The 18933-nt window shown below is 31.0% G+C and overlaps 1 protein-coding gene across 4 annotated transcripts in view; it reads left to right on the forward strand.

Moving 5' to 3' along the window:
- The first annotated feature begins 507 nt into the window (after positions 1-507).
- Positions 508-18933, forward strand: part of LOC135140997 (potassium voltage-gated channel protein eag) — a 56669-nt gene continuing 38243 nt past the window's right edge. For all 4 annotated transcript variants that reach the window (XR_010282301.1, XM_064071765.1, XM_064071768.1 and 1 more), the window contains exons 1-2: positions 508-995; positions 14386-14619. Coding sequence is in view for 3 of the 4 variants with exons in the window: in XM_064071765.1 (XP_063927835.1) it covers positions 917-995; positions 14386-14619 (313 nt within the window). In the remaining variant the exon portion in view is untranslated. The remainder of the gene's footprint in view (positions 996-14385; positions 14620-18933) is intronic.

Consider the following 18933-nt stretch of genomic DNA (forward strand, 5'->3'; position numbering starts at 1 on the left):
ATCTTAGCAAGCACTAGCCCCGCCCTCTATTTTTTTTAAAGAGTATATCATTTGCCAAAATCAGTCTTCAGTTTCTTTGAACAATACGATACTCTAAAACATATTTTTAATTTTTCGTAGATAAATAAGGATTTTGCAGTTAAGCTCCGCCCTCTTGTCTCACGACGAATAGAAAAATCATCAGAATTGAGACAGGGTGGGTGGGCGGGGCTATATTTTGCCTTTGTTTCTTAATATGTGTAGACTTATTTCGACAACAAGAAACTTAAAGCATGTCTAACTTGTGACAAAAAAGTTTTTTTTTCAAGATATGATTCTCGATTCCATCCCAGTACCAATAAAATCAGCTCGAAAAACAGCCCCTTTGCCACTTCTGCGGTCGTTTTCCTTGAAAGTTTCTCTACCGCCAGCAGCCCCCTTACGAATTCGATCCCCTAGTTCCCGCCGCCGCCGTTGCGTCCCGCCGGCCGGCGCTGCCGTCGTTTTCGATTTTTCGTTACGCCAACGATGACATTCGTCTAGCGCAGTGTTTATACAATCGCCAGTACAATGAAACGTAAAATCGTCAACACGGACGTAAACTAAATAAATAAACCGTCGCCGCAATGCCCTGATTGACTCTCCCGGAAGACCTTCCCCGATTCTTGGAGTCTCCTGTAATGGAAGCATGTGTGACGACAATGTCGGTGCGGGCGGCACAGTGTTCGAAAAATGCATCCGTGAGAAAATAATGTGCTACATACTAGTGCTAGCAACTCCTTCTGCAATATGGTGTGCAAGCTGCGGCATCTAGACTCGGGCTAAAGTGCGCTGTTATGGCTTCTTTTAGTTTGTTTAGAAGGGTGTAAGACTGACAGCATGATCGAAATTACGAGATGACGAACATAGCTGAGGACGTTTGGTAGGAAGAGGAGACATGCCGGGAGGGAGACGGGGCCTGGTGGCCCCTCAGAACACGTTTTTGGAAAATATTATCAGGAGGTCCAATTCGCAACGTAAGGGGTTTTTAGATGTAGATGTGGGGCGGGAGCGGTGGGTTTATGGCGAGAATTATTAGCGGTGGGGTCGGAAGAAGGCGTAAAGGGGGTTTCGGTGTGATTGAAATATCCATTATTTAAAATGGCTACCGATTTGGGTGCTTTGTTTATTTATTATTCTGCTCTGGGGTTTTGCGGGATAAGTGCGAATTTTACGGAAAAGTTCGGCGGTGGAGGAATATTGCGTGTGCGGGGATGAATGAATAAGCATTTATTACGGTTCTGAGAATGCCGATATTTCGTATAAACAAATAAACAAATCGAAGGTTGATTAGTATTCGAAAGTAGCGGCACGTCATGAATGGATTACCACTTCCTTGGAAACAACAAAGAAGTAGTTTTGAAATCAAAAATTTTAGATATACAGGGTGGTCGTTTTTTTTAACACTGCGACCACCAAAACATCACTAAAACAACTACCTTTTCTTTGAAAAATTGTAAAAAATTGTGCAATTTTTGTTTTCTGATAACCTCTATAAAGCAAAATCCCGTCGCAAACAACACTCACTTTTTGGTTTAAATTTTACAGTTTTTCAATTTCTCAACTTTTGAATTTTTCAGTTTTTAGATTTTGAAATTTTTCGATTTGAATTTCCCGATTTTCCAATTTTTCATTTTTCACTGTTTCTTCAGTTTTTAGGTTTTGCAATTATTCGATATTCATTCTTTAAATTTTCGTTTTCTCAAATTTCTTCATATTTACAATTTTTCCATTTTTCAGTGTTCCGATTTCATAATTTTTTGTATTCCAATTTTAGTTTTTTCAATTTCCGTGTCTTCAATTTTTCGATTTGGAATCTTTCAATTTTTCATTTTTATTTGTTTCTTTAATTTTGCGATATGCAACGGTTGTTCAATTTTAGATTTTTCAATTTCTCGATTTTTCAGCTTTTCGTTTCTTCAATTTTTGATTTGCAATTTTTCTAGTTTTCATTTTAAATATAGTTTACAATTTTTTTAACACCCTGTATGTAATAATAAATATAATTAAAAAAAAAATCACTTTTTCAATTGTCGATTTTAGAATTTGTCAATTATAGGATTTGAATTCGATTTTTCAATTTTTCAATTTGATTCGTTTTTTCTTCTTTCTAATTTTTCGTTTCATTTTTTTTTCGATGTATAATATCTCGATATTTTAATTTTTATTTTCTAAGTTCTTCAGTTTGCAATTTGGGAAAATGAAAAATTAAAAAATCGAAAGGAGTATTGAAAAAATAAAGAAAACGAAAAAACGAAGAGTTATGATATAAAATCGAGAAAATGAAATTAAAAATAGAGAAAATGAAAAACAACACTCAAAAACTTGAAAAATTTATAAACGAAAGAATAAAAATCGAAAAAACGAAATATTGAAAATTCAAAAAAATAAAGAAAGGTAGAACACTTTCCGATTTCTGGATTTTTTAATTTTTCCATTTCTCAATTATTCAATTTTTCAAGTTTTCGATATTTCCGTTTTGGCATTTTTCAATTCCTCAAATTTTAGATTTATCAATTCTGGGATTTTTAAATACATATATGTATTCCAATTTGGCGATTTATCAATTTTTTTGTTTTTTACTTGTATGATTTTCCAAAATTTTGCATTTTTTAAATTTTATATTTTTCAATTTTTCGATGTTTTCATGTTTGGATTTCTCGAGTTTTCAATTTTTCGATTTAATTTTTTGATTTTTAAATTTTTCGATTTTTCAGTTTTTCCATTTTTCGATTTATCGAGATTTCCATGTTTCGATTTTTCGATTTTTTTTTTAATTTAAATTTTTCAATTTTTAACTTTCGATTTTTCAACTTTTCAATTTCTTTCTGAAGAAATACTATAAAAATTATAAAATCGAGAGAAACACTGAAAAAATAAAGGAAATGAAAAAACGAAGAATTGTGGCATAAAATCGAGAAAATGAAAATTAAAAAACATCGGGAAAATGAAAAATAAAAAGAAAGAATTTGAAAAATTGAGGAAACATGAAATTAAAAAATTTAAAGATTAAAAATTGAGAAACCTAAAAATCGAAAACTTCCAAAATCGGAGAAACGAAATATTGTAAAATGGAAATATAGAAAATTAAAGAAATCAGAAAATTGAGTCATTGAGAAATCCAAAAATTGCAAAAGTTTAAAAATTGGAAAATCAAATTTAATTGAAAGGTAGAAAAACTGAATAAACGAAAAATTATAGGAGTAAAATCGAAAGAAACACAGAAAAAATAAAGGAAATGAAAAAAAGAAGAATTGTTGCATAAAATCGAGAAAATGAGAATAAAAAAACGTCTCGAAAATGAATATTAAAACTCAAGAACTTGAAAAATCAGGAAAACGAAATATTGTAAAATGGAAATATTGAAAATTAAAGAAATCGGAAAATTGAATACATAATTGAGAATTCCAAAAATTTTAAAAATTTAAAAATTAGAAAATCGAAAGTTTTATTGAAAACTAGAAGAATTGAATAAACGAAAAATTATTTAATCGAAAAAATACTGAAAAACTAAAGAAATGAGAAACGAAGAACTGTGATGTAAAATAGAGAAAATGAAAATTAAAAATCCGGGAAAATGAAAAACAAAACTAAAGAAGTTGAAATATTGAGGAAACAAAAAACTGAAAAATCGGAACATCAAAAATTGAGAAATTTGGAAATAGAAAAGGTGCAAAATCGAAAAAACGAAATATAGTAAAATCAAAATATTGAAAATTAAAGAAATCGGAAAATTGAGTAATTGAGAAGTCCAAAAATTGCAAAAATTTACAAATTTAAAAATCGAAAATTTAATTGAAAGGTAGAAAAATTGAATAAACGAAAAAATATAAAATCGAAAGAAACACTGAAAAAATAAAGGAAATGAAAAAACGAAGAATTGTGGCATAAAATCGAGAAAATGAAAATTAAAAAAACGTAGGAAAATAAATCATAAAACGCAACAAATTGAAAAATTAGGGAAACAAGAAATTTAAAAATTTTAGGTTTAAAAATTGAGAAACTTATAAATCGAAAAAGTGCAAAATCGGATTAACGGAAATATTGAAAATTAAAGAAATCGGAAAATTGAATAATTGAGAAGTCCAAAAATTGCAAAAATTTAAAAATTAGAAAATCGAAAATTTTATTGGAAGGTAGAAGAATTGAATAAACGAAAAATTATTATATCGAAAAAAAAAATACTGAAAAACTAAAGAAATCAGAAACGAAGAACTGTGATGTAAAATAGAGAAAACGAAAATTAAAAATCTGGGAAAATGAAAAACAAAACTACAGAAGTTGAAATACTGAGGAAACGAAAAACTGAAAACTCTAAACTTCAAAAATTGAGAAACTTGGAAATAGAAAAAGTGCAAAATCGAAAAAACCAAATATTGTAAAATCAAAATATTGAAAATTAAAGAAATCCAAAAATTGCAATAATTTAAAAATTGGAAAATCGAACATTTAATTGAAAGGTAGAAAAACTGCATAAACGAAACATTATAAAATCGAAAGAAACACTGAAAAAATAAAGGAAATGAAAATATGAAGAATTTTGTATAAAATCCAGAAAATGAAAATGAAAACATCGGGAAAATGAAAAATAAAACTCAAGAAACTGAAAAATTGAGGAAACGAAAAATCGAAAAAATGTAAAATTGGAAAAACGAAATATTATAAAATGGAAAGATGGAAAATTAAAGAAATCGGAAAATTGAATAATTGAGAAATCCAGAAAAAAATTGCAAAAATTTGAAAATTAAAAAATCGAAAATCGGAAAATTGAGTAATTGAGAAATCCAAAAATTGAAAAAAATTTAATTGAAAGGTAGAAAAACCGAATAAACGAAACATTATAAAATCGAAAGAAACACTGAAAAAATAAAGGAAATGGAAAAACGAAGAATTGTGGCATAAAATCCAAAAAATGAAAATTAAAGCATCGGGAAAATGAAAAATAAAACCCAAGAAATTGAAAAATTCAAGAAACAAAAAATTGAAAAATCGAAAGATTACAAATTTAGAAACTTAAAAATCGAAAAAATGTAAAATCGCAAAACGAAATATTGTAAAATCAAAATATTGAAAATTAAAGAAATCGGAAAATTGAGTAATTGGGAAATCCAAAAGATGTATATACGAAAAATTTTATAAAATCGAATCAAACACTGAGAAAATAAAGGAAATGAAAAAAGGAAGAATCGTGGTATAAAATCGAGAAAATAAAAATTAAAAAAATATCGTGAAAATGATTAATAAAACTCAAGAACTTGAAAAATTCAAGAAACGAGAAATTGAAAAATTTGAAGATTAATAATTGAGAAACTTAAAAATCGAAAAAGTGTAAAATCCGAGAAACGAAATATTGTAGAATGGAAATATTAAAAAATAAAGAAATCAGAAAATTGAGTCATTGAGAAATCCAAAAATTACAAAAATTTAAAAATTAGAAAATCGAAAATTTTATTGAAAGGTAGAAAAATTGAATAAACGAAAAAATATAAAATCGAAAAAAAAAACAGAAAAAAAAATGAGAAACTTAAAGATCGAAAAAGTGCAAAATTGGAAAAACGAAATACTGTAAAATCAAAGACTGGAAAATGAATTACGAAAAATGATAAAATCGAGAGAAACATTGAAAAAATAAAGGCAATGAAAAAACGAAGAACTGTGATATGAAATCGGGAAAATAAAAATTTAAAAATCATGAAAATGAAAAATAAAACCCAGCACTTAAAAATTGAGGAAACAAAAAATTGAAAAAACGAAAAATGAAAAACTGTAGTTGAAAAAAAAGTCGAATGTTATTTTTTATGACAACCCTTACAGGTTAAAAAAATATATCTATGTAATGTTAAAATATTATATATTAATAATATTATGTCAAATTATTTTACAAACAGTCGATTTACATGGGTGCCAACACTGTAAAAAACACAAAAAAATTATTTCTAATCTGGAGAAATAAAGTTTAAACACAAGTTTACTTCGAGAATGGAAGCCAATAAAATTAATGTGACGTCATCAATTTCCCGGGGGGTATAAGTAACGAATCAAATCTGAATTAAAATTCTTTTAACGCATCTTTCGCCCGTTTCACGCCACCGATAACCAGCAAAGTTGGCATGACTCTACCCTGCGTGCTACTGTTTACAGTAAGCACACCCTTTGTCAATGCAAACCACCCTCAACACACATCGCGCCGCCACTTATCTCCAATGTTATTTTTCCATCTAGCTCGTTTCAGCATTTCCAGCCCAACCCTCCCACCCCACCTGCCGCCCACCTCGCCTCCGCATGAATAAAAACCAACCCAAACCCGTTACAAGCCAAATTAAATTAAATTAAAAATCGCCCGCCAACCGAACCTAGTTAAAAATTCAGACACACATATACCGAACGCTCGTCGGCGGGTCATAATAAATTCCATCAACTGCCGGCATAACAATAAATAGGTATTTTTCGCATCTCGTAAACGCGTACGTAAACAAAGGGAAATTGGAGCGAGTCAATAAGTCAAAATAGGAACGGCCTAAAACTGTGGGGGATTCCGAAAGGTGACGTGACTGCACGAATGGGTTCGTTAACTGCCACCCTGCTAAAAATAGAGCAGGAAAACTAGATTTATTAGTTGCAGGATAACGACACGCTTTTCCGGATGCGGGAGGGCTGGCGAATGCGCCGGGTCGGAGGAGCGGGATAAGGAATTAAAGGATGCATTTTTAATAAAGCGGAGTTTTTGCAGGAGCGCGATTAGGGCTTTGTTCTGTTTGGTGCGTGGGAGATTGAAAAAGCGAGGGATTAATTCCGAAATTAAAATGTCGAGGGGTTGATTTAGATCTTGAAGGAGTCGAAGTCGGAGCGCTAGGCCAATTATAATTCGTTTTTGTTATGGGGCGGGTTATTTAGACAAATGGATGACATTTCCGCGGTCTCAGAGGTATTCTTAGCTTTGTAATACCGTTATTAACATGTTTGGGGCTTCAACTGGAACTCATTTAGGAGAACACATTTTTTTATATGTAAGGTGTTTCGTCGGAATTCGTACCATTTTTGAATATTGTCAAAATGAAATGTTATTTTTGGTATACTTTTTTAAAAATTCGAATTTGAAGTCCGACTATTTCGAAAATCCTGGCCGGTGAAGAACGCCCCACTAAGTTTTTGGATTTAGCTCTTTGAGAATTATTTCCTAGATTTTTTTGTCGATTTTTGGGCAACTTCCAGAAATCTTAAATTTTTCAATTAAGTATATAAAATTTGAATTTTACCAAGGCAACTTCAAAATTATGATAAGAGATTTGTTTGTAAATTTCAACTTCCAGAAGTTATTTTCGGCTTCATTTCGTCGAAACTTGGTATCATTTTTGCGAATTATCAAAATGAAATGTTATTTTTGTACTTTTTTTAAAAACCCGAATTTGGAGCCGAATATTTCGAAAATCTTAGTCCGGGAACAACAGCACGCTAAGATTTTGGATTTAGTTGATTGAGATCTGTGTCCTAGAATTTTTTGTCGATTTTTGGGAAACTTCGAAAAAAGTTCAGTTTTTAAACATGATTTTTTTTTCTTTTTCCGAGCACCGTCGAAAATTATTAAATGAGATTATTTTGTAGTTTTCGACCTCCAGGAGTTATTTTCGGCTCAATTTCCTCAAAAATTACCACCATTTTCTCCAAAATCGCTCATAAGAAATGTGTTAATTTTTAGGATTAAAAGTTCCTTCGAAAATTTGAAAAAAATTCTCTTGTTGATTTTAGTCTTTACAAGTTGTTTTCGACACCACTTTTTCAAAAATTTGTACCATTTTTCCAGAATCGCTAGAATTATACACGAAAATTTTCTTACATAATATAACAATATTTCGTTTTTCCGATTTTGCAATTTTTAGATTTTTAAGTTTCCCAGTTTTTAGTCTCGATTTTTCAATTTTTCGTTTCCTCAATTTTTCAATTTCTTGAGTTTTATTTTTCACTTTCCCGATGTTTTAATTTTCATTTTCTAGATTTTATACCACAATTCTTCGTTTCTTCATTTCCTTTATTTTTTCAGTTTCCTTTCGATTTTATAATGTTTCGGTTATTTAGTTTTTTACCTTTCAATTAAATTTTCGATTTTCCAATTTTTAAATTTTTGCGATCTTTGGATTTCTCAATTACTCAATTTTCCGAATTCTTTAATTTTCAATATTTTGATTTTACAATCTTTAAAATTTTAAATTTCTTGTTTCCTCAATTTTTCAATTTCTTGAGTTTTATTTTTCATTTTCCCAATGTTTTTTAATTTTGATTTTCTCGATTTTAGGCCACAATTCTTCGTTTTTCATTTCCTTTATTTTTTCAGTGTTTCTTTCGATTTTATAATTTTTATAGCATTTCTTCAGAAAGAAATCAAGAAGTCGAAAAATCGAAAGCTAAAAATTGAAATATTGAAATAAAAAAAAAAAAAATCGAAAAATCGGGAAACTGAACAATCGAAAAATCGAAACATGGAAATCTCGATAAATCGAAAAATGGAAAAACTGAAAACTCGAAAAATTTAAAAATAAAAAATTAAAACGAAAAATTGAAAACTTGAGAAATCAAAACGTGAAAAAATCGAAAAATTGAAAAATACAATATTTTAAAAAATCGAAAAATTTTGCAAAATCATACAAGTAAAAACCAAAAATCGATAAATCGCCAAATTGAAATACATATATTTAAAAATACCAAAATTGAAAAATCGAAAATTTCAGGAATTGAAAAATGTCAAAACGGAAAATTGAATAATTGAGAAACGGAAAAATTGAAAAGTCCAGAAATCAGAAAATCGAAAAATCAAAAAATCAATTAATCGAGAAATTGAAAAATCCGCAAACTAAAATATCTAAAAATGGAATAATCAAAAAACTGAAAATCTAGAAATCGAAAAACCGAATAATCGCAAAGTTTTTATTCAAATTTGACTTTTATTTCCGAAAATCTCGAAAAATCAAGAATTCTAAAAATCCCAAAATCGGAAAACCGGAAAATTGAAAACTGAGAAGTCGAAAAATGCAAGATCCAGAAAATCAAACATGAAAAAAATGAAAAATCTAGAAATCGAAAAATTTTAAATCGAAAATAAAAATATGAAAAATCGAGTAATTTCTTCGAAAATGATTACAATTGTTTCCAAAATCGTTAAAAAAAACATGTGAATTTTTAAAAAATTATTTCTAAATTTAATTTCTAATTAAATATTCTGGAAATCTTGCTCTAGGACCATAATAGTAGGTAATCGTGTTATTCAAAGAAAATTATATGAATGAAGTAAAAAAGAAAGTAAAAATTTAAGCTCCACCTACACCCGCCCCGATCTCAATTGTGAGGAATTTTTCATTCGTTGTCAGACGTAGGGGCGGAGCATAATTGCAAAATCGATATTTGCCTACAAAAATTTATCATTTTCAACATGTTTTAAATTTTTTGTTGCGAAAAGGAACTACATTATACTAAAAAAAAGGTAAAATATAAGCCCCGCCCACTCGCCCTATCTCAGTTGTGATGATTTTTTCATTTGTCATGAGTCGAGAGGTGGAGCTTACTTGCAGTTCTCCAACCAATGAAATTTAAAATTGAAGGTGGGTGGGGTTAGTTTTAACTTTTCTGTCTAATAGATTCGAATATTTATCAGTATAGAATCCACCTTTCGTCCAATAAAATGAGTGATCAAAAATCTATGAATTAAAAAAATCATCACAATTGAGATGTGGTGGGTGGGTGGGGTATATATTTTGCCCTTTTTTCTTAACTTACATAGAATTCTTTGAACAACACGATACTCAAAAACATGTTTTTAATTTCTTGTAAAGAAATAAGTATTTTGCAGTTAAGCTCCGCCCCTTTGGTTCACGGCGAATAAAAAAATCATCACAAGTGAGACAGGGCGGGTGGGCGGGCTTACATTTTGTCTTTTTGTTTTAATATGCGTAGACTTCTTTTCACAACATTACACTTAAAATATGTCGAAAATGGAAAATTTGTACAACGACAAATCTATTTTGGAATTATGCTCCGCCCCATAATTGCAAAATACATATTTCTTTGCAAAAATGTGCCATTTTAACCATGTTTTAAATTTCTTGTTATAAAAAGATGGCTAAAATATAATTTTCGATTTAGCTTGTCGAGATCTATTATACATCAGAATCACTACCTTTTTTCAAAAAATGTCCCTAAAAATAATTAGATTTTTCGGATTTTTAAAAAAATTTAATCTCAAGCTGAATATTTCGAAAATCTTGCTCCAAGATCATCATCAGTACTCTACATTTTTCGAGTCAGGTCAGGTCAGGTCAGGTCAGGTCAGGTCAGGTCAGGTCAGGTCAGGTCAGGTCAGGTCAGGTCAGGTCAGGTCAGGTCAGGTCAGGTTTTTTCCAACGAAAATTATTAAAGTTTCTTTGTAAATTTCGATCTCCTGAAGTTGTTTTCGGCTTAACTTCTTTAAAAATCACTTCCATTTTTCAAAAATCGTCCATAAAAAAATCTGAATTTTCAGGATATTTAAGAAAATTGAATCTCAGGCTGAATATTTCCAAAAGCCTTGCTCCAAGTCCATAAATACTCAACATTTTCAATTCTTACACATCAGAATCTTTTTTGAATTTTCGAACAATTTCTAAAATAGTTTAATTTTTAAATATGAAACTTTTTCAGAATTTTTCGTGGATTTTTGGGCAACTTTGTAAAAAGTTCAATTTTTAAATAAGTATGAAAATGTTGACCTTTTTCCAAACACCATAGAAAACTATTATTAGAGGAAGTTTTTTGCAGATTCCGACTTCCAGAAGTTATTTTTGGAGTAACTTCTTCCAAAACGACCACAATTTTTTTCCAAAATTGTCAAAAAAACATGGAAATTTTTAAGATATTTTATAAATCTAATTTCTAATTGAATATTTCGGAAATCTTGCTCCACGACCATAAACATGCTGTAATTTTCGATTCAACTAATCGAGATCTGTAAATCAGAATTTTGAAAAAACTTCATTTTTAAAAAATGAAAATTTTGACTTTTTTCCGAGCACCACCGAAATTTATTAAAAGAGATTCTTTTGTACATTTCGACCTCCAGAATTTTTTTTATTACATGTTATTTTTCAAAAATAGTGCATAAAAGCCAGTAGATTTTTAAGTTAAAAAAAATCATTCCGGTGATTGTGAAAATCTTACTCCGGAACGATAAACAATCTCTTTCTCGATTTAACTTGGCGAAATCTATACATCAGATTTGTTTGTGAATTTTAGAGCAATTTCTAAAAAAGTTCAATTTTTAAATATGAAATGTTTGTCCTTTTTCCGAGCACCATCGAAAATTATTATTGAAAGATATTCTTTTGTTGATGTCCATCTGCACAAGTTATTTTCGGGTTTATTTCTTCGAAAATTGGTACCATTTTTCTAAAATTACCAAAATAAAATATATCATTTTTGGGATATTATTTCAAAGTTTCGAATTTGAACCCGAATACTTGGAAAATTGTAGTCTGGGAACAACAACAAACTAACTTTTTAGGTCTAGCTCGTCGAGATTTAATTCTAGAATTTTTGTGGATTTTTGGGCAACTTCGAAAAAACTTCAGTTTTTAAACGTCAGAATTTTGACTTTTTTCCAAGTACCGTGAAAAATTATTATTAAAAGAGGTTCTTTTGTAGGTTTAGACTTCCAGAAGCTGTTTCTGGATTACTTTGTTCGAAAATTACTAGCATTTTTCCAAAATCGTGCATAAGAAATATGTTCAGTCAAACTGAATATTTCGGAAATTTTGCTCCGATACCATAAACACGCTGTTTTTTGATTCAGTTTGTCGAGATATATAAATCAGAGTTTTTCGTGGATTTTTGGGCAACTTTTTAAAAGTTCAGTTTTTAAATAAGTATGAAAATTTTGACCTTTTTCTAAACATCATAGAAAATTATTATTAGAGGAAGTTTTTTGCAGATTTCGATTTCCAGAAGTTATTTTTGGAGTAATGTCTTCTTAAATGACCACAACTTTTTCCAAAATCGTCAAAAAAACAAGGAAATTTTTAAGATTTTTTTATAAATGTAATTTCTAATTGGATATTCCCGAAATCTTGCTCCACGACCATAAACATGCTGTAATTTTCGATTCAACTTATCGAGATCAGTAAATCAACATTTTTTGAGAGTCTGGGCAGCTTTGAATAAACTTCATTTTTAAAAAATGAAAATTTTGACTTTTTTCCGAGCACCACCGAAATTTACTAAAAGAGATTCTTTTGTACATTTCGACCTCCAGAAATTGTTTTCGGCTTTATTTTTGCGAAAATTATTACATGTTATTTTTCAAAAATAGTACATAAAAACAAGTAAAATTTTAAGATAAAAAAAAAATTATTCTGGTGATTGTGAAAATCTTAGTCTGGGACGATAAATAATAATCTGTTCCTCGATTTAGCTTGTCGAAATCTATACATCAGATTTTTTGTGAAGTTTTAAACAATTTCTAAAAATGTTCAATTTTTAAATATGACATTTTTGACCTTATTCCGAGCATCGCCAAAAATTGTTAAAGATATTCTTGTGCAGATTTCGATCTCCAGAACTTGTTTTTGGCTTAATTTCTTCGAAAATCACATCCATTTTTCAAAAATCGTCCATAAAAAAATATCTGAATTTTCAGGATATTTAAGAAAATTGATCTCAGGCTAAATATTTCCAAAAACCTTGCTGCAAAACGATAAACACTCTACATTTTCAGTTCTTATACATCAGAATCTTTTTTAAATTTTTGAACAATTTCTAAAATACTTTAATTTTAATTATGAAACTTTTTCAGAATTTTTCGTGGAATTTTGGGCAACTTTGTAAAAAATTCAATTTTTAAATAAGTATGAAAATTTTGACCTTTTTCCAAACACCATAGAAAACTATTATTATTACAGGAGGTTTTTTTTAGATTTCGACTTCCAGAAGCTATTTTTGGAGTAATTTCTTCGAAAACGTCCACAATTTTTTCCAAAATCGTCAAAAAAAACATGAAAATTTTTAAGGTTTTTTTATAAATTTAATTTCTAATTGAATATTTAGGAAATCTTGCTCCACGACCATAAAGTTTTCTACATTTCAACTTCCAGCAATTGTTTTTGGTTTTATTTTTTCGAAAATTATTACGTTATTTTTCAAAAATAGTGCATAAAAACAAGTGAATTTTTAAGATTAAAAAAATTATTCCGGTAATTGTGCAAATCTTACTCCGGGACGATAAATAATCTGTTTCTCGATTTAGCTTGTCGAAATCTATACATCAGATTTGTTTGCGAATTTTTGGGCAATTTCTAAAAAAGTTCAATTTTTAAATATGAAAGTTTTGACCTTATTCCGAGCATCGTCAAAAATTATTCTTCTGTAGATTTCGATCTCCAGAACTTGTTTTTGGCTTAATTTCTTCGAAAATTACTACCATTTTACAAAAATTGTCCGTTTAAATTTTCAAAGTCGAATAATTCGAACACCAATTATTTCCCGTGTTAAGCACGATTTTTTCCATAATTTTCACCACCCAGTTTTTTCGGAGTTGACATTTATTTTACAGTATTTTAACGACACGGTCACAAATTTTTACAGAGAACAAACACACATTTAGCGTTTAATTCCGTCATAACTTTCGGTAGTTCGATCGATAATAATACGTCCACAAAAATTCCAGCTGCTGCACAAGCCAAATCTGCAACAAGTGCTTCCTCATTCATTGCTTCCAATTCTTAATTTTCACTTTTTCGTCTTAGCCAAGCCATAAATATTTAAAACAAAAGCGTCTCATAACTTTGAAGCATTATCCACGTTAAACCCATATCGTTGGCACAAAATGGAATTACCCAGGACTCAAAGAACATCCTTGCCTTTGTGTCCCGACTCTTATCTTTAACTTTGTCCCTTTTCCCCCTTTATTGTAAGCGAACACAGAACTATGATTTAGCGCAACTTTCATTTTTCGCGTCCTTTCAACCGTCACACGTTGTACTATTCCAAATTACGATAAACCCCGGTCAATTTTCCGTATTTTTAGACCTCTGTTACACGAATTTATTTTCGCTAGTTACCAAGAGAATTACGATAATTAATCGACCTTACGTGTTGTGCTCAAGGCTGAACATTGCGTTTACCTTAGAATTCGTCTTCCGCTCGCCAATGTTATCGCTCCGTTGGATTTCTATCTCTCGAAATATCTAACAAGAAATAAAGAAAACGCACTTTCTAACAAGCGTGTAACGTAATCTTTTTAATTTCACCGATAAGCAAATTATTCAGGTTCAACGAATCCATAAGTTTAATAATTTGTCGAGTGACGTCAGTGATTGTCCGGAGGGGTGAGCGCACGTGTTTTTGTTGCAGCCGACAGCAGTTTCCTTCTGGCGAACGCCCAGATCGTCGACTACCCGATAGTTTATTGCAACGAGTCTTTCTGCAAGATTTCCGGCTACAACAGGGCGGAAGTAATGCAAAAATCCTGCAGGTGTGCCTTTATGTTCGGCGAACTTACCGATAAGGAGACAATCAGTAGAGTAGACCATGTCCTCGAGCATCAGTTGCACGACCAGTTTGAGATTCTCCTTTACAAGAAAAATAGTAAGTCGTTCATAGTCCAATCTGTCTCTCTCTTACTAGCTCCTTCTAACTATCATCTCATTTCTTCTGTCGGTGCTTTGTTAGGATAACTACAGGTTTAACTTTCCCGAATAATAATAATGAAGACGTCCACGTGACACCGCTTGCTAGTTAGTGTTTATTTAGTTGTTTAATTTTTCTAGTTTCACTTTTGTTTGTTTAGCTTTGGCAGGTTTTCGTCGGGTTGCGAGATGGATAAATACTATATTTATATTTAAATATTTATAAGTAACGAAAACGTACTTTCTGTGTACCTCAGCGCAATTTTTTTTCTTTACCTTTTCATTATGACTCTTAAGTTATAGGTAGTAAGTTTTTCTTTCCCTTTCAAAATTATATTGTACTTACTATATAACTATGTGTTTCCCCCGGTCCGTTCTCCTGCACCGCGCATGTTCTGTATAGAAACAAAAGGTATGTAGTTCAGTGTTTTTCAAATTTTTCAAAATCAGTCAAAATTGAATGACTAGCAGTAAATGTCGTTGCCACTGGCTGAATGTTGTCTTGTTAGTAACAATAGTCGCTTCCATCTAACGAAGACACGAGTGCATGATCAGAACACCGTCGAAATCGAGGTTTTAGTGAAAATGGGTGTTAAAACGACTCAGTCAATCGAAAAATGCACAAAATTGCAAACTGTGTCATAGCTGTATCTGCACGTGGCATAACCGAACAATCGTAGACCGTCTAAACAACAACCCGTAAATCATTTTGTTTGTGTTCGATTGATTTCCTTGATTTCCTTTAAATTTCGATTAAGTAACTCCGTATTTTAAAAAAATTATTAAACATATTTTATTTTTTTCTACAGGCACTCCAGAAGGTATGTAGTTACGATAATTTCTCAATTCCTAAAGCTATGAAATTTGTACTTTACTCCTTACGCTTTGTAGGTTTTGTTTTCTTCTTCTACTTGTTTTGTATATTCTCTTGACGAGATTTTTTCGTTTTGTCTCTTGCTTTTGCAATTTGACTTTCGATTGTAACCGAGACCAAGTTCGAAAAGGGATGCTTTCGACTGCATGTTGACACGAGGGACAAAAAATACTGACGACTTTTTAACATTTTTTACTAAAATTCCTTACACGTATTACTTTGTGCAATTTGGGCCCGACTCCAGCAAAAACTTTTACATTTTTGAGTTTTTTAGTTCACTGTGTCGGATTGAGATACCGGGAAATTTCCGGTGGGCTCATTTTTTTTTGATGCAACAGATTTTTCACATATACAGGATGTTCCAATTACATATAAAATAAAAGCTGAAAATTGTCATTGCCGTTGATAGTGACTATGATGTTCAACTTTTGAAATTAAAAACATGTTTTGAGTATCGTGTTATTCAAATAATACTAAGTATATTAAGAAAAAATTAAATCCAAAGATCAAGCTCCACCCAAACTTGCCCTGATCTAAATAGTAATGAAGTTTTCATTCGTTGGAAGACCTAGGGGAGGAGCCCAATTGCAAAATCCATTTTCGTTACAAAAATTTACAATTTTAAACTTGTGTCAAGTTTCTAGGAATAAAAAAAGTCATCACAATAGAGATGGGGTGGGTGGGCGGGGTTTATGTTTTGCCTTTTTGTGCTAATATTTGTAGAATTCTTTTCACAACATGTAGCATAAAATATGTTTAAAATGGAAAATTTGATAAGAAAATATCGATTTTGTCCCATAATTGCGAAATCCACATTTTCTTGAAAAAATTTACCATATTTTCTATGTTTTAAGTTTCTTGTTGTGAAAAGATGACTACACATATTAAGAAAACAAAGCAAAATGGAAGCCCCGCCCACCCACCCTATCTCAATTGTGATGATTTTTTCATTCGTTGTCAGACCGAGGGGCGGAGCGTAATTGCAAAATGAATATTTCCCTATACAAATTTACCATTTTAAACATGTTTAAAGTTTCTTGTAAAAATATGACTACACATATTAAGAAATCAAGGCAAAATGGAAGCCCCACCCATCCACCCTATCTCAATTGTGATGATTTTTTTATTCATTGTGAGCCAAGGGTGGGCGGAGCTTAATTGCAAAATCCGTATTTCTCTACAAGAAATAGAATACATGTGTTTGAGTATCGTGTTGTTTAAAGGATACTATTAAGAAAAAAAACAAGCCAAAAATTAAGCCCCGCCCATTCATCCCAAGCTCAATTGTGATGAGTTTTTCATTTGTTGTCAGATGGAGGGGCGGGGTTCAATTGCAAAAGTCATATTTGTCTAGAAGAGTTTACCGTTTAGACATGTTTTAAGTTTCTTGTTCTTACAAAAATTTACCATTTTAAACGTGTGTTAACGTTCTAAGAATTATAAAGGACATCACAATTGAGGCGGGGTGGGTGGGCGGGGTTTATATTTTGCCTTTTTTTCTTAATGTACACAGAATTCTTTGAATCACACGATACTCTAAAACATGTTTTTAATTTCTCGTAGGGAAATAAGGATTTTGCAGTTTAGCTCCGCCCCCTTGGTTCACGGCGAATAAAAAAATCATCACAATTGGGATAGGGCGGGTGGGCGGACTTACATTTTACCTTTTTGTTTTAATATGTGCAGATTTCTTTTCATAACAAGTAACATGAAACATATTTAGAATGGAAATTTTGAAAAGGAAATATCGATTTTGCCCATAATTCCAAAATTCACATTTCCTTGTAAAAATCTACCATTTTTTACATGTTTTAAGTTTCTTATTGTGAAAACATGACTACACATATTGAGAAAACAAGGCAAAATGGAAGCCCCGCCCACCCGCCCTATCTCGATTGTGATGATATTTTTATTCGTTGTGAGCCAAGGGTGGGCGGAGATTAATTGCAAAATCCGTATTTTTTTACAAGAAATAAAAAACATGTTTTTGAGTATCGTGTTGTTCAAAGAAGATTAAATATATATATTAAGAAAAAAACAAGCCAAAAATTAAGCCCCACCCAATCAATCTCAAGCTCAATTGTGATGAATTTTTCATTCGTTGTCAGATCGAGGGGCAGGGCTTAATTGCAAGATCCAAATTGTCTAGAAGAATTTACGATTTTAGACATGTTTTAAGTTTCTTGTTTTTACAAAAATTTACCATTTTAACCGTGCGTAAACTTTCTAGGAATAAAAAAGGTCATCACAATTGAGACGGGGTGGGTGGGCGGGATTTATATTTTGTCCTTTTTTCTTAATGTACATAGTTTGAACCACACGATTCTCAAAAACATATTTAAATTTCTCGTAAAGAAATAAAGATTTTCCAGTTAAGCTCCGCCCCCTTGGTTCACGGCTAATAAAAAAAAACATTACAATTGAGACAGGGCGGGTGGGCGGGCTTACATTTTGCCTTTTTGTCTTAATATGTCTAGAATTTTTTTCACAACATGAAACTTAAAATATGTTTAAAATGGAAACTTTGATAAGCAAATAACGATTTTGCCCCATAATTGCAAAATCCACATTTCCTTGAAAAAATGTGCCATTTTTTCCATGTTTTAAGTTTCTTGTTGTGAAAAGATGACTGCACATATTAAGAAAACAAGGCAAAATGGAAGCCCCGCCCACCCACTCTATCTCAATTGTGATGATATTTTTATTCGTTGCGAGCCAAGAGTGGGCGGAGCTTAATTGCAAAATCCGTATTTGTCTACAAGAAATAGAATACATGTGTTTGAGTATCGTGTTGTTCATAGAATACTGTGTATATGTATTAAGAAAAAAAACAAGCCAAAAATTAAGCCCCACCCATTCATCCCAAGCTCAATTGTGATGAATTTTTCATTTGTTGTCAGATCGAGGGGCGGGGCTTAATTGCAAGATCCATATTTGTCTAGAAGTATTTACAGTTTTAGACATGTTTTAAGTTTCTTGTTCTTACAAAAATTCACCATTTTAAACGTGTGTTAACTTTCTAATAATAAAAAAGGTCATTACAATTGAGACGGGGTGGGTGGGCGGGGTTTATATTTTGCCTTTTTTTCTTAATGTACATAGTATTCTTTGAACCACACTATACTCAAAAACATGTTTAAATTTCTGGTAGAGAATAATTTTGCAGTTAAGCTCCGCCCTCTTGGCACACGGCGAATAAAAAAATTCATCACAATTAACTCAGGGTGGGTGGGCGGGCTGACATTTTGCCTTTTTGTTTTAATATGTGTAGACTTCTTTTCACAACATGAAACTTAAAATATGTTTAAAATGGAAAATTTGTATAAAGAAATATCGATTTTGTAATTAAGCTCCGCCTCATAATTGCAAAATCCATAATTCCTTGCAAAAATTTTATCC

This window comes from Zophobas morio, unplaced genomic scaffold (genome assembly GCF_036711695.1).
Source record: "Zophobas morio isolate AGI-343-1 ecotype UQ-CSIRO unplaced genomic scaffold, CSIRO_AGI_Zmor_V1 ptg000041l, whole genome shotgun sequence".
In the NCBI taxonomy this organism is placed as follows: Eukaryota; Metazoa; Arthropoda; class Insecta; order Coleoptera; family Tenebrionidae; genus Zophobas; species Zophobas morio.